Raw genomic sequence first — 14,525 nt, 5'->3', positions numbered from 1 at the left:
ACCAGGCGCTGTTAAAATCAGCACATCAGACAGAGGCTAATAATGATCTGTCTGTATCTTCATCCTGCCGCCACGTCATGGCGTCTGAGTATATTCTATAACTGATCAAACCCGGGCACCCAGCGTCCCCCCGTGCCTGATCTCCAGCCAGGGCTGGGCTGCTGGCGTGTGCCTCTGCTGGAGGAGGGTTCGTCCCCATTGCCAAGTTACGGAGGTGCAAGCTGTAGGAGGGAGCTCTGTCAGGTCTTTTAATTATTCAGTTCAGTTCTGGTGCCAGTGTACCCTGACCTTGTCTATGGGTGTGTGTGCGGGGGAGGGGGGTTCCCACATACTCTCACTCTCATGCTTGGGGCAGAAGAATTGTACATGCCAATAACAGTTGAAGAATTTTTTAAAACGAAACTGCAGACGGACCTCTCAAATGGTTGTGCTGCTGCATGAGGCAGCAGAATTCACAAGAATAAAATTGTCATTCTCTGAGTCCAGAGTACTTTCTGGAGAAGCTGAATTTTCAAATCCATCTGTCTCCTGCTGCTTTTCTTCTGTGCAGGGCACCCTCCTCTGGCTACACCGATCCTGGGTGGCAGGGCCAGAACCCGGATGATCCAGCCAGCCCGTGGCCCTCTCCACTGTGCTTTTCAGGGTTCCTCTCCCATCTGAGCTAGGAAGGTAGGTAGTTGTATGTAAATCCCAGCTTCCAAAAAGGGAAATTATAAACTAAACTCTCTTCTGTTTGCAGCAGCTGGGGGAGGGAGGGAGGGAGGGATTAATGCATCATTTACTGCAATCTCAGACAGTTACCCCAGGCTGGCTAGCAAGCCATGTAGCGAGCTATGGGTAAAGCCATGGTCTCTAGGCATAGCGAGCTGTGCTCTGCACAGGCACTTGTACCAAAACAAAATGAGAAACTCAGTTTATTATTTTCTGCATTTAAACCTCTCGCCTTCTCCTCTATCCTGCTGCTTAGTTTAAATGTTCTTTGGAAACAATACAACAAACGTGTAAAACTGGAGTGGCTTGAAGTGCTGGGTCCTTTTTAGGTTATTTTAGAATTTAGCTCTCAAATTTGAGGAGGGGGCCCTTAAAGCTAGTCTGACCTTCTGTCTTCAGCGGCAATGGGGCTTGCTCTTGAACTCCGAGGATTTGGCCTCAGTAGTATCCAGCGCTCTCCGACAAGTACTTCTGTTAGCAGACAATGCCCTGTTCATAAACACAGGGCCGCTGAGAGTGGGTTCGGGCCCCAATGAAAATTTTTTTCGGGCCCCCCAGCAAGGGCGGACCGGCTCAACAGGGCTGGGGAAGCCGGGCCCCGGGCCCCCTTCCGGACCGTCGGGCCCTGGTAATTTGTACCAGCTTCTCCCCCCATCTAGTCGGCCCAGATATAAACATAACACATCGATAGTGTTCTCGTGCCTAGTGAAAGAGAGAGGGACAGCACTGACTGACTTGCTGCTGGAAATGAATTTCTTTCCCTGTGTTACTACTAACACCTTTGATTGTTGGAAGTGAAAAATAAAAACATTGATTTGTTGCTACTAAAGCTCATTGTTTCTTCCTGTGTATCTGCTAGGACAATAAAACCCAGTTTCCCTTCTGCTGAGCAGGTTCAGTTGCATGTGGCCAAGTGGTTGTGAATAGCAGTTTTCAATGGAATATTTTAAAATTGTGGCAATGTTGCTATTGGACGGCAAAGGCTATTCTTCCAAAATTGAAATGCTGGGCCACATTTAAGTTACCAGTGCCCTTTTAATGTGTTTAAAGCACTTCCAGAGTCACATTTGGAAGGTGCTAGAGATGGGTGCAGTGTTTCTCTCGCTTGTCTTTTGAATTCAAGTTAAGCATCCAGACCAGGTACTAGGGAGCTTAACGGTCTGATTCTCTGTCCTCGTCTCGGGGTGGGAACTGGGCTGCAGTCGCAAAGATGCGTGTTAACATTTAAGCTCCCTGTTCAAGCTGACTGAAAAGCAAAATGAAAACTGACCAGCTGATCTGTTTTGAGAGTCTCCATTGCTTGCATCTGTTTTACAAAACCGGTTTATGCAAATTCGGAATAGTCCCGTAGTGTAGATGTACCCTTAGGCACTTATGTGGCCCCATTACCCTACTGTCTATCTACCATAGCATGGCTGTGGATGGAGTTCAAATCCAAGCAAATTATTTTTCAGTGAAATTCAAAACAAAATTTAAAAACAAAAAGCCAAATAAAATGAAAGACAAATCTTGATCTGACAGCACCTGTCTAAATATTTAGAGCTGTTCTAGTGAGGCATGGTGTTCCCATGATGGCATGACTAACATGGTGCATATGTATGGACTTTCTGAAGTCAGGTGGAGTCTGTTTCTCAGTGCTTCAGAATGCTCTGCACCCTGTCTGTGTTAGTTCATTTCCATTTTAGGTTTTTGGGCGTTTCTTTTATTTTCACTTGAGTCAAAGGCATGTTTCATGTGGTACGATTCTGTTTGTGGTCTGAGCGTGAATTACTACCACTAGAGCACGTTCTTTATGCAACACAAGAATCCTTCCTGGTACTAGCCTTGACTGTGGAGGAAAACAAAGAGGCTTGAGGGGCAGCGTGGTCTAGGGGATGGGGTGCTGGTTCTGAGCTTCGCAGCACATACTAGTCCCTACTCTGCCACTAACTTGCTGGGTCCCCTGGGTAAATCACTTCCTCTTTCTCTGCTTCTTTCTCCTCCCACCCTCATCTCCAGGGTAAGCTGTGTGGGGAATGGACTCTCTCGCTATGTGTATGTGCAGTGCCTAGCACAGCGTAGACCTGATCTCGGCTGGGGCTCTTGGCGCTACCATAAGAGCAGTGGGTACATGGATATGAGAGGAATTAACCTAACTTTGTGTTTGCTTTTTTTTTTTTTTTTTTAAATTGTAATTGACGTGGCTTCTCACAAGGGAGTCTGTGTAGCTTGCAGAAAAACATTTTGACCAGAGATCCCTGGAGAAATCCCTAATTTCTGGATGATGACTTGATCAGATGAAGAGCCTTGATGTCCAATTTATATCTGTTTAGATCAGGGCCCTAGACTTCCTGCTAACATACTTGGTATTAGAGACAGGATGGGTGAGATAGTATCTTTTACTGAGCCAGCTTCTGTTAGTGAGAATCCGCGGGACAAGATTTTGAGATTACACAGAGCTCTTCTTCCAATCTGACTGGAGGGATGTTAATGGGCCACTTCATCTTGAATGGTCCCTTGAACTGTGTGTTAACTAATGCTTAAAGCTCCGTTTTAGTCACCAGGTTTTTTTTTTTTTTTAGTAAAAGTCATGGACTGGTCACACAGCCGGTGAACTGTCCACGACTTGTACGATATACCCCGACTAAATGGGGAGAATGCTGCGGGTGCTCAGGGGGAGAGGGGTCAGTGGCTCGGGACCCCCACTGGTGCTGGGGGGTGGGGGGGCTGAGACTTTCCCAGCAGTGGCCAGTGTGGCTGGCCCAGGGGCTGCCCGAGCTGCTCAGGCACTGGGGCAGCCACACCGACCGCTGCAAAAGTCACGGAGGTCCTGGAAAGTCACAGAATCCATGACGTCTGTGACTGACTCGCAGCCTTACTTATGCTAAATAATCTGTTCCACTTGGTATTTAGCTGTGACGCTGTTCCCTAGACCAGTGTAGTAATCTCGAAAGCTTGTCTCTCCCCAACAGAAGTTGGTCCGATAGAAGATATTACCTCACCCACCTTGTCTGTCAACAGTGTTGCCAACTCTCATGATTTTGTCAGGAGTCTCATGATAAATATTGTTTTCCTTAAAGCTCCAGCTCCTGGAGTCAAGTGGAGATGTGGTGATTTCAGCCTTCATTCTTAAAGAAAAAGTAAGTTTCTAGCCCTCCTAGCTATGGAGAAAGCTTCAAAATGGGACCCCAGTCCACCCTAAAGGCTCAAAAAGTGGAAGACAAAGAAAAAGAACTCCAAGTCAATTATTTGTACACAATCTCATGGCTTTAAAGCTAATCTCATGATTTTTGGTGAGCCTGACTCATGATTTTTGAACATTTGGGGTTGGCCGTACTGCTAATGTCCTGAGACCTATAACGCTACAACCACACTGCAGACATACTTGATATCTAGCAGGAAAGTTTCTACTGCTGTTGTCCTACTGGCCTGTGAGATCAAAGGGTTGATTTTCTGAAACTGCCATGGGGTCCCTGCATCAGTTCTCACTTCATAGCTTGCAAAACTTTACTAGAACCCCTCCCTTGTTGAAATATTTTACACTGTTACTGAAGGATGCTGTCAACCCAGCATCTTTTAAATAAGTCAGTTAAATGGTCTGTTTTCTGATCGGGATCCATTTCTATAACATGTACTGGACGTCTATTATTATTATTTTTAAATTAAGAGTGAAGGTCTTTCCTGCACCCCCACTGTCCATATCTTCCCCTCCCCGCCCCTTGCCTTTCAAGAAGGTCTCTTGGGCAGACCTGAGAGTAACATGACCAAAGATAGTGAGGTCCATCCCTCTTCCCAGAGGCTGTGAGCACGTGGCTGTTTTCTGCTTGCTGCCTGTTCACTTTCACTTCCAGTGTTACTGATAAACACTGGCAGGACTTGAAGGGGCGGAGAGCAGAGGGCTGCGTATATACACAGTGCTGCCTGCTGCACAAAGTAAACAAACGGACAAGAATCGAGAACAATATTGCTTTCTTCACTTTCTTTCAGTGAGTCCTGTTTGGAGGCGCTCCTAATAACGGCAGGTACAGTCAGTAGCTACGGGTGGGTAGATGATTTTTTTTTTTTTTTAAAAGTTTTTCCTTCTTTAAGAAATAAAGCAACTGATCTGCATGCTGGCTAGAACCATCTTCCATGCTGTGAGCCTTCAGAATTGCATGTGCTTCCTGTGTGTAGGCCAGTGGCTCTCAAACGTTTGTACTGGTGACCCCTGTCACGTAGCAAGCCTCTGAGTGCCACCCCCCCTTATCAATTAAAAACACTTGTTTATATATTTAACCCCATTATAAATGCTGGAGGCAAAGCAGGGTTTGGGGTGGAGGCTGACAGTTCACGACCCCCCATGTAATAACCTCCTGACTCCCTGAGGGGTCCCAACCCCCAGTTTGAGAACCTCTGGTCTAGGCCAAGGCTACTGGCTGAGCACTTTATTATCACGTGGACACAGCAACCGGACGAAAGAAGCTCCTCGGAATAGGAATGGGGACAGACTTCAGCAGAGAAGTCACTGTTTCTTTTTCAACTTTCCCAGGGCAATATTTTTAGCTCAGCCACAACATCTAGCCCCAGGGCCTCTGTTCCCACTGCAGGATGTGGACGAGCAATCGCTGTTCCTGTGCCTTTAGCACCGCACTCGCTTTGATGACTAGCAGAAGCGTTAACACTTAACAGACCTCAGGACCTTTCCAAGGCAAATGCTTCCTCTCGGTGGCTTCTAGGGGGTGGTTTCCACTGAAATCCTGGTCGGGGCTGTCTGCACAGCGTGTGTGAGACCTTTCTGCTGAGAGGTACTACAGACGGATTGAGCTCCACCCTTGTGCCAGGGAAATTGATCCAGGAAGAATCTCTCTCCTCCCCTCATCTCGATGGAGCTCTCTTGGTTCTGCAGACTGTAGCTGTGCAGACTAGCTCCTCAAACAGCCAATTAACTCGGCAACTCTCCAGGGGCGCTAGGGAATAGCCATCTCCCCAGCCAGCCAGGCGCTCTACCCTCTTCCCTTTCTCTTAGCTGCGTGTCTCATTGCTAGTGCTGCAGGAAAGCACGGGATCCCCAAGCGCAGGTGGCTGCATGAGAGGAAAGTGGTACCCATCAGGGTTCATTGGCTTCACTGCCCTCCTCCCCGCCCCCGAGGTATCAGCTGTTCCAAGAACAGCTGGAGAGCAGCGGCCAATAAATCCCTTGGCTCAGGACAGCTTGAGGCTAGTGACTAAGCTGTAAGTGGGCACCTGGGTACCGTGGCGATGAGCACAGTGTACAAGCCGAAGTGGTGAGCATGCTGTCTAGGACTGTGCCTGCGCCGTGCCCGGCAGCGTGGTGGCACTCGCGGGTTGGGACAGACGGCATTCAGAGGGGCGAATGAGCGGCAGGCTAATCATGCTGTGCTGAGGAACCGCAGCTCCTGTTGCTCAGCACCTCTGAACGTTGGTCTGTTTGACCAGACCTGCAGCCCTTCATCCCGCTGATCTGAACGGGACCTTTGCCTGCGTGAGGATGAACATAAGAATGGCCCTAGTGAGTCAGACGAGAGGTCCATCTAGCCCAGTATCCTGTCCTCTGACAGTGGCCAATGCCAGGTGCCCCAGAGGGAATGAACAGAACAGGGAATCATCAGGTGATCCATCTCCTGTCACTCATTCCCAGCGTCTGGCAAACAGAGGCCAGGGGCACCATCCCTGCCATCCTGGCTAATAGCCATTGAGGGACCTATCCTCCATGAATTTATCTAGTTCTTTTTTGAACCCTGTTATGGTCTTGGCCTTAACAACATCTTCTAGCAAGGAGTTCCACAGGCTGACTGTGCGTTGTGTGAAGAAATACTTCCCTTTATTTGTTTTAAACCTGCTGCCTATTAATTTCATTTGGTGACCCCTAGTTCTTGTGTTATGAGAAGTAGTAAACAACACTTCCTTATCTACTTTCTCTACACCAGTCATGATTTTATAGACATCAATCATATTTCCCCCCTTAGCCGTCTCTTTTCCAAGCTGAAAAGTCCCAGTCTTATTAATCTCTCCTCATATGGAAGCCTTTGCATACCCCTAATCATTTTTGTTGCCCTTTTCTGAACCTTTTCCAATTCCTTTTTTTGAGATGGGGTGACCACATCTGCACACGGTATTCAAGATGTGGAAGTACCATGGATTTATATAGAGGCAACATGATATTTTTTGTCCTATTATCTATCCCTTTCTTAATTATTCCCAACCTTCTGTTTGCTTTTTTGACTGCCGCTGCACATTGAGCGGATGTTTTCAGCGAACTCTCCACAATGACTCCAAGATCTTTCTTGAGTGGTAACAGTTAATTGAGGCTCCATGATTGTATATGTATAGTTGAGATTGTTTTCCAATGTACATTGCTTTGCATTTATCAACATTAAATTTCATCTGCTATTTCGTTGCTCAGTCACCCAGTTTTGAGAGATCCTTTTGTAGTTCTTCACTGTCTGCCTGGGTCTTAACTATCATTAGTCACTTTGATGGCAGGATTTGGCCTGATGTACTGAGGAGCATATGGGTGTGGGGAGGATGAAATCCTTCCCATGAGATGATGAAACTTGAGCAGAGACTGCAGCGGGGGCCTGTTCCCAGCCCCATGACGCCTATGATCCTGCTAAATGTAGGAACTGGCAGACTCTGCAGCTGGAGAACGTGTTTCAGGGAGATTTTTCTGGCTACCACAGCTAATGGGGAGGCTTGTGTGCAGCCCCCCGCAGGAGCAGGCCTCGTTTCCTCACTCTCCCATTGGCGCCAGGGTGGCAAAAAGAAGACGTTCTAGTGATGCAGCATTTGTACTTTTCACAGCTCCTCTGCCTGGCCTTCCAGAGTGTTGGGGGAACTAGGATCTGTCAGCTACCAGTGTTAACAACCCTGTAAACGGGGGACGGGAGTTCTACCACTGGCTTATCTTGTCCTGCATAAGAGGCAGCAAGGTCCAGTGGCTAGCGCTCTTGACTGGGACTTGGGGCGACTCCCTTCCTCTCTCCGTGTTTCTATTCTCGCCCTCCCTCCCCCAGCCATTTGTCTGCTCTGTTAGGTCTTTGAGCCCTTTGGAGCAGGGAATGTCGCCCTGTGTATGTAGAGCCCCCAGCACAATGGGGCCCTGATCCCCTCCGGGGCTTCTAGGCACCAGAACTCCTAACTTCTAAAAAGTAATGGTGATAAAAATGCCTGAGCTCTGTGACCTACAGCCACTTCATCGGGAGCAGCTCCACTGCTCCTAACCGGCCTAGTGTAGCCCCAGCCCAGCCGTTTGTCCAATCGATTTCTTTCTTCCCTCCGCTGGGCTGTTTCCTTTGCCACGTCTCTGATCTGAGAAGAGATTTCTGTGGGCAGCTGAAGCAATTAATGGCTACAAAGGCTTTTACCGTGTCCTCCCTTATTGACAAGATTCTTGTTGACATAACCCAGCACAACCCAGTTCCAGTTTCTCCTGTTGGTCTGCAGCTGGTATCTCCAAGTGCTCTGGAGTGAAATAGCATTGAGGGCCCCACGCTGAGTGTCCATCTCCCTTTGTTTTTCATTTTTCGAGGAGGGTTGCAGGCAGGTGACTTGCATCTTTGCAGGTAAGGCCCTAAAGAACAGCTCATAGAGGGAGAGGAGGGAAAAGAAAGATGAATAACAAAGAGAAGCCTGTTTCCTTGTGACAGGAGGAAAGGAATGAGCACATCCAGTTCTACTGAATTCTGGTAAGTGCTCGCACACTGTAGCAACGGCTGCTGTACAAGAAGCCAGACGGAAATGGGGAAGAAAAGGAGAGATGGTCAGGAGTTGCACTGGAGAAGGCTCTCTTACCAAGAGCAGTATGGTTACATGAGGAGCAGCCAGGAGGCTGCGGTTGCATGAGCAGAGTGGGTGGGGATTGGGGCAAGTCCAGGAGGATTTTTAAGGCCGAAGAGAACGATTTTGAGAAGGATCTTGGGGTTGTCGTGGGGCCAGGGGAACAGACAGAGGATGGGGGAGAGTGGAGTGATTTAAATCAAAATGATTTAAGTCACTGACTTTAATCATGACTGAAATCTGCGAGCCAGAAACCTTTGATTTTATTTTTTTATCATTGAATTTAATCTTGTTTTGCATTTGTACTTTAGTTACTTTCCAAAAGAAAAATGGGTATAACAATTAGAACATTGATTTGCAACCAAATCTAGGCTTTACACTAAATGTGGTTCTTTTTGCTAACTTGGCAGATACACTCTCAGTGGGTTTCAACCTTTTTTTCATTTGTGGACCCCTACAAAATTCCAAATGGAGGTGTAGACCCCTTTAGAAACCTTAGGCAGAGTCTGTGGAGAGCCCCCGGGATCCACAGACCACAGGCTGAAACCCACGGCACTATCTGTACATGTTTATTTAAGCTATTCTATAGTTCAGCGTACACGGATTCAGATTTTTAACTTCTGGGTTTTTTAAATTCTGTTAGAAAATGGAAAATGATGCATTTCTTGTTTTACTGGATTGGGGTGTTTTGTTTTTATTTGGGATTTATGTTGAGATGCCTTAGGATGGCAACTGGAATTAAACTACAAATACACAACAACAGCATTTTGAAATTGTCTGTATTAGTTAAATGAAACTTCCTTACATGTGCTGCATACGTAAGAAAAAGGCTTCTTGAAAACTGCTTTTGCATTTTAACTGACTGATTAAACAAAGGAAAGGAAGGGTTTCTGCTCGCTCTCCTGTCAGTTCTCTATAGGCCACAGTCTCAAAGGCATTTAGGCCCCTAAAGATGCAAGTAGGTGTTTTTGAAAATCCCAGTAGGGCGCTAGCTGCAGCTTTAGGAGCCTAAATACCTTTGAGAATCTGGCTCCGTGTCCAGGCGCTGGTGTTCCTTTGGGGGATGTGCAGGTGCAAACGCACTTGCCTGCCCTGGTTGCTGGGGAGCGTATCTTATAGCACGGCCCTGGAGTCGGTGCGGGAGGGGGGTGTGCAGGCTGGGAGGGCCCCAGCAGTGCATGGCTGGTGTGGCTCAGTGGTGTGATGATAGTATTGTGTACTCAGTTCCAGGGCTGGGCCAGCTTGTTTAAACAGCCTCCAAGCAATGGCTGAGTCAGGGAGGTGTGGAACAGCTGCCTAGGTGGGGTGGTTCCAGGATCTCCAGTGGGGGGGCAGGGTGGTGGGTGCCCACGCCAGGTGCACTCTGATCTGGGGGAGGCTCGGGGGAGGCGTCGCTGCACAGTGGCCAGCGTGAGCTCTCCAGCCCGCATCTCATCTTGCACCCCCCTGATAACCTCCTTGCTCCCCAGGGGGCATGACCCCCAGTGTGAAACCCAGTGCAGTTGTGTGTCTGTGCTGGACACATTGTGTGTAGCAGCCCTAACTGCTTTGCAACAGACTTGGGTTTATCGAGCTGAGCGTCCTGCAGGTTCCTGTTACGTCTAGTAGCTCATCTCTCGTCACACCCCTAGAAAGAAATATGCAGTGAGGCGCCGTTTCTCTGAATACCCATCCGGGTTTTACGCTGTGTGCCCCATCGTGTCGCACACACAGACCTAGAGTGGAGAGCCGTTTCTCTTGTGGCATGCAGTGCGTCTGTGTTGTACAGACAAGGATTTGTAACAGTGCTAATCTGCAGCAGCCTCTAGCTGCAATGAAGAGGTGCTCCTTCCTTGTATGGGACATGACCTCAGCCCCGCAGAAAGAATGCCTTGCCCTTGGCTTCAGCGATTCAGAAAGCCAAATCCTGGTGTTACACCTAGAAGTAGCACAATACGTGCCCAAAGGTTGGTTTTATATTGGGGACGAACTGAGGTTTTAACAAAGCAGAAAGAATTGACACACCCTCTGCATAAAGAAACACAGCCACTGGGCCACTCTGAGAGCAAAAGCCGCCCGTCCGGTCTGTTTCTGGGGCTAGCAGGACAGCACAGCCTGCCTGGAAGCAAGGCAGGATAAAGGATTTATGAAAAACTGCCAAGTACAATGAGCGAGCTCCCGTACAAGGAGAGATTAACACAAGTGGGATTATTTGGGGCCTGATCCGGTAAAGCTTTCCTCAGGCGATTGGTTGGTGTGAAATCATTGGGGCTATTCCCTGAGTACAGGACTGCACGGTTGGTCCCTTTGCTTGTAAAAGGGGAAAATCTGAGCTGGGGAGAGGGGTCTGAAATAACTGATGTGGCAGGGAAGGCAGCTGGTCTGCTCTTTGCTGCTGTTTTGTGGTCATTCTGCTTCCTCCTTTGTGAGTGAAGCTAAATTTCTTCCCCTCCTCGCCCTGTCTCTGGTCCCAGCCTCGTTTGGTGCCTGAGAACCTTTGTTTATTTTTTCTAACCGGCGCCTCTTCCCCTGGTACAGGGGCATCTCCCGCATGCTGGCTCCCTCGGGCCCTGGATGGGTTAATGCAGTGAAGTGTGCTCCCCACACCAGGATCACTGGCTTTTAAACCTGCCCTGACGCTGTTGGCCTCCCGCAAGCTCAGACGCAGCTTTTCCTGTCAGCTGCCACCTGTGTTGTGCAGGTAAAATCCATCGTCTCGTGGTTTTCAGTAAATCTTTTGCTAACTAACGCTCTCCTCTAACAATGCTGTGTGTCTGATTTAAACCCACCAGCACCAGAAAACCTGCTGTTCTGTCCCCGGTGATGTGTCCTGTGGAGCTGGCCAGCTCTGGGCAGGGGACAGCAGGGGTGCAAAATGAAACTGCTTCTCTGATCTGTTCTCAACAGCAGGTGCTTGGCTCCCTCCATAACTTAGCTCTTATAACGTATGTTTCAGCCACAGACCTCAGCATGCTTCCCAAAATCCCTATCCCCACTGTACAGATGGGGAAACTGAGGCACAGGGCTGGGGCATAACTTGCCCAAGATCACCCAGCAGGCCAGTGCTCTACCCACTAGGAAATATTGCCGTGAGTCCCCCCAAAACAGTATTCCCCTCCCAGCATCTGCAGTTATCTCACTGCTTCCCTACCCACTTGTCACCGGGGTCGAGTCCTTGTCTAATTTAGGTTGCGAGCCTTGGGTCGGTGCTGGTACCGTTCTGTTTGCCTGGACTCTGCTTGCACCCCAGTAGCACTAGCTGAATAACTGCATGGTATTGGACCTCGCCTGCCGCTTGCCTGCCCCTCTGGGAAGACTCATCTCGTCCACAGTGTTTCAGGGCAACAAATGTTTGCTTTGGACCGCGGCCGAGACACAGGAGCTACCTCAGAACAGAGCCAGGTCCCTGCCTGAAGGAGCTGGCAACCCAGCTCAGACAGCCCCCCTCCCGCCCCGACAGGCTGGGGAGGGGCTTGGGGGCAGCTGGTGAGCTCCTGTGGGCAAGGCTTAGATTTCCTTGCCTTGCAGTGGCACCTGGAGTCCCCGGCCCAGAGCCGGCCCGTTGTGCTGGCTGCTCTGCGGGCACGTGGTGAGAGACTGTCCCTGCTCCAGAGCGTTTGCTGACAGCAGCCGCACGGGATGAGCAGGGGAATGGAGGTGCCGAGGGATGAAGCGACTCCACAGGTCCCAGCTGATGTGACATGGGCCTGAGCGCAAGAGATGAGGGGAATTATTCTCCCCAATGTCCAGCGTGGGAACTGAGGCTCGGAGAGCTGATCCGACATGCCCGAACTGGGAAATGAGCCCAGCTTGCCTGAGTCCCAGGCCAGTGCACTAACCATAAGGCCGTCCTCCCTCTGCGTTGCACAGGTGGAGCAGAACCCCACTTGGGATGGCTGGGCGTCGGCTGAGCCGGCCAGCCAGCAGGCTCCCTTGTGAAGGTGTCTCTCTATTGCATATAGCTTGTACCTGGGTGTCTTTCCCATCTAGGGTGACCAGATGTCCCGATTTTTATAGGACAGTCCCGATTTTTGGGTCTTTTTCTTATATAGGCTCCTATCACCCCCCACCCCCGTCCCGATTTTTCACATTTGCTGTCTGGTCACCCTACTCCCATCCCACCCCTGGAGTAACCCCGTGAGTCAGTTAGGGTCTGTTCGGATGGACACACTTCTGTCATGCTCTCTCGCAGCACCACCTTGCAGCTGTGCGTTGGCTTCCGCAGCCTGAGCTCTGCTTCCATGTCCCTCCTCCCCCGGCGTGAAAGGCAGGTCCTGGCCCCAGGTGGAGGTTTTATCGGAGTTTGTCAGCTCACTGCTCTACATCCTGGTCTGCAGTGCAGCTGGCCTCCCCTTCCCCCCGTTTGCCTTGCAGACATGGCCTTCCCGCGGAACCAGAAGCTGAACCTCCTGCGCCTCACCGTGCTCTTGATCGTGGCTTTAGCAGGCATCAAATTTATCTTCCGAGACAGGTAAGACACGTGTCTGCAGCCAGGCTGCCCCCGGAGCCCAGGGCAGTGCTGGGGCCAGCTGTGGAGCATGCTTGTCCCATGGTGCTTGGAGCTGAGTTCTCTCCCTCTGGCTCCAAGGTAGCTCCTTAGCTGAGCTAGTGCCCTTACGCCCCCACCCCCGTCTCTCTCTCACTCTGCACTGGCCTGGCCAGTGCTTGGGGCGGCATGCCGCGGGGGGCGCTCTGCCGGTTGCCGGGAGGGTGGCAGGCGGCTCCGGTGGACCTCCCGCAGGCTTCGGTGGAGCCACGGGACCAGTGGACCCTCCACAGGCACGCCTGCAGAGGGTCCGCCGGAGCCGCGGGACCGGCGAGCAGCAGAGCGCTCCCCGCAGCGTGCCGCCGTGCTTGGGGCGGCGAAATGGCTAGAGCCGGCCCTGATGGCCAGCAGCACCTGTCGCATGCGTCAGGATTTGTAACCAAATGGTGGCGACTGGGATCTTACTGCTGCTCCCCGGCATCTCTCGCTGGGTCCTGGAGTGTCCAGTGCCAGCTCTGCCCCATAATATACAGACCCGTAGAAAGGGGCAGGAGGGTCCCAGTGACAGAGAGCTGCCTCTGCCCCCAGCCAACAGCTCTGAAGCAGCGTCCCAGAGACAGCAAGTCCTGTATGGGAGTCTCCTGCAGAGCACACGCTGGAGGGCACAGCCGCATGGCAGTAGGTTGGACCGTTCTGCTCAGATACCCTCCAGGGCCAGCAGCTGTTCTTGGGGGGTGATGGGGCTGGAGCAGGGCGTACCCCCTCTGGCTCAGGCAAGGGTAACTGTGTGACTCTAGGAGCGGGTGGAAGCTGCTGCACTCACAGCCCTGGAGGCTGCTGTCTCTGCCCGTCTCCTGAGCAGATACCAGTTGGGCTTTCCCCCACACCGCCTGTCCTGGCAGAGCCCCCCACGGGGTGGGAGGAGAAGTCAGTGTCTGGGGCTCTGCTGCGGCTGCCCACAAGGGAGCCGGTGTGGCCGGGGGCTGAAAGTTTCCAGCCGCTCTGTTCTGCGTGCGCAGCGTTACCCTGGATCTGCACAAGCACGTCAGCAAGGACAATGACTTCTGGGGAAAGGCTGGAGAGGAAAAGGAGGAGCCCAACCCCCACAGCCAGGCCCTGGAGCTCTCAGCGGTGAAGGTAATGGGTCCAAAGGAAGACACCAAAAAGCAGCTCTCCAAGGACTTCAGCACCACGGAGATGAGGCTCGTCCACCTGGACCTGAAAGGAGCCGCGCCCAAGGTCTCCTACTTGGAGCAGGTGAGCAGCAGAGGGTTCTGGGATGACGCTTGTCCCCTCTCTCCTGCCCTGTCCCCGTCCTGCTGGGCTGTGGGTGGCAGGGGGAGGGGACATCCCAATTGTTATGAGCAGGGCCTGCGGGTGCCAGAGTTCAGCCACTGGCTTCCAGTGCTCGTGGAGAGCACGGCGCACCTGGCCGCGCGAGCCTCTGGCTGTGAGCAGAGCAGGGGGCAGGGGAGAGGGAGAGCCGGCTTTGGAACTGCCTGAGCGTGGAGTGCTGCCCACCGGCCAGGGATCTCCCACACTCCCCTCAGAGGGACGGGACGGAGCCAGAGAGACTCCTGGGAGCTCTGGGTGG

At 51.2% G+C, this 14,525-nt stretch overlaps 1 protein-coding gene across 3 annotated transcripts in view; it reads left to right on the top strand.

Moving 5' to 3' along the window:
• LOC120373004 (hexosaminidase D-like) overlaps positions 1-14,525 on the top strand; it is a 32,972-nt gene that overhangs the window by 1,122 nt on the left and 17,325 nt on the right. For 2 of the 3 annotated variants that reach the window (XM_039490735.1, XM_039490736.1), the window contains exons 2-6: positions 551-669; positions 3,771-3,830; positions 10,984-11,146; positions 12,820-12,916; positions 13,951-14,188. In XM_039490735.1, coding sequence (XP_039346669.1) covers positions 12,822-12,916; positions 13,951-14,188 — 333 coding nt within the window. In that variant the 5' untranslated portion in view covers positions 551-669; positions 3,771-3,830; positions 10,984-11,146; positions 12,820-12,821. Of the gene's footprint in view, positions 1-550; positions 670-3,770; positions 3,831-4,561; positions 4,713-10,983; positions 11,147-12,819; positions 12,917-13,950; positions 14,189-14,525 lie in introns of those variants that run through there. The other variant, XM_039490734.1, reaches the window with a different exon arrangement.

This window comes from Mauremys reevesii, linkage group 10 (genome assembly GCF_016161935.1).
Source record: "Mauremys reevesii isolate NIE-2019 linkage group 10, ASM1616193v1, whole genome shotgun sequence".
Lineage (NCBI taxonomy): Eukaryota > Metazoa > Chordata > Testudines > Geoemydidae > Mauremys > Mauremys reevesii.
Note: the sequence above shows the minus strand (reverse complement) of the source record. Positions and strands in the feature narration are given on the sequence as shown.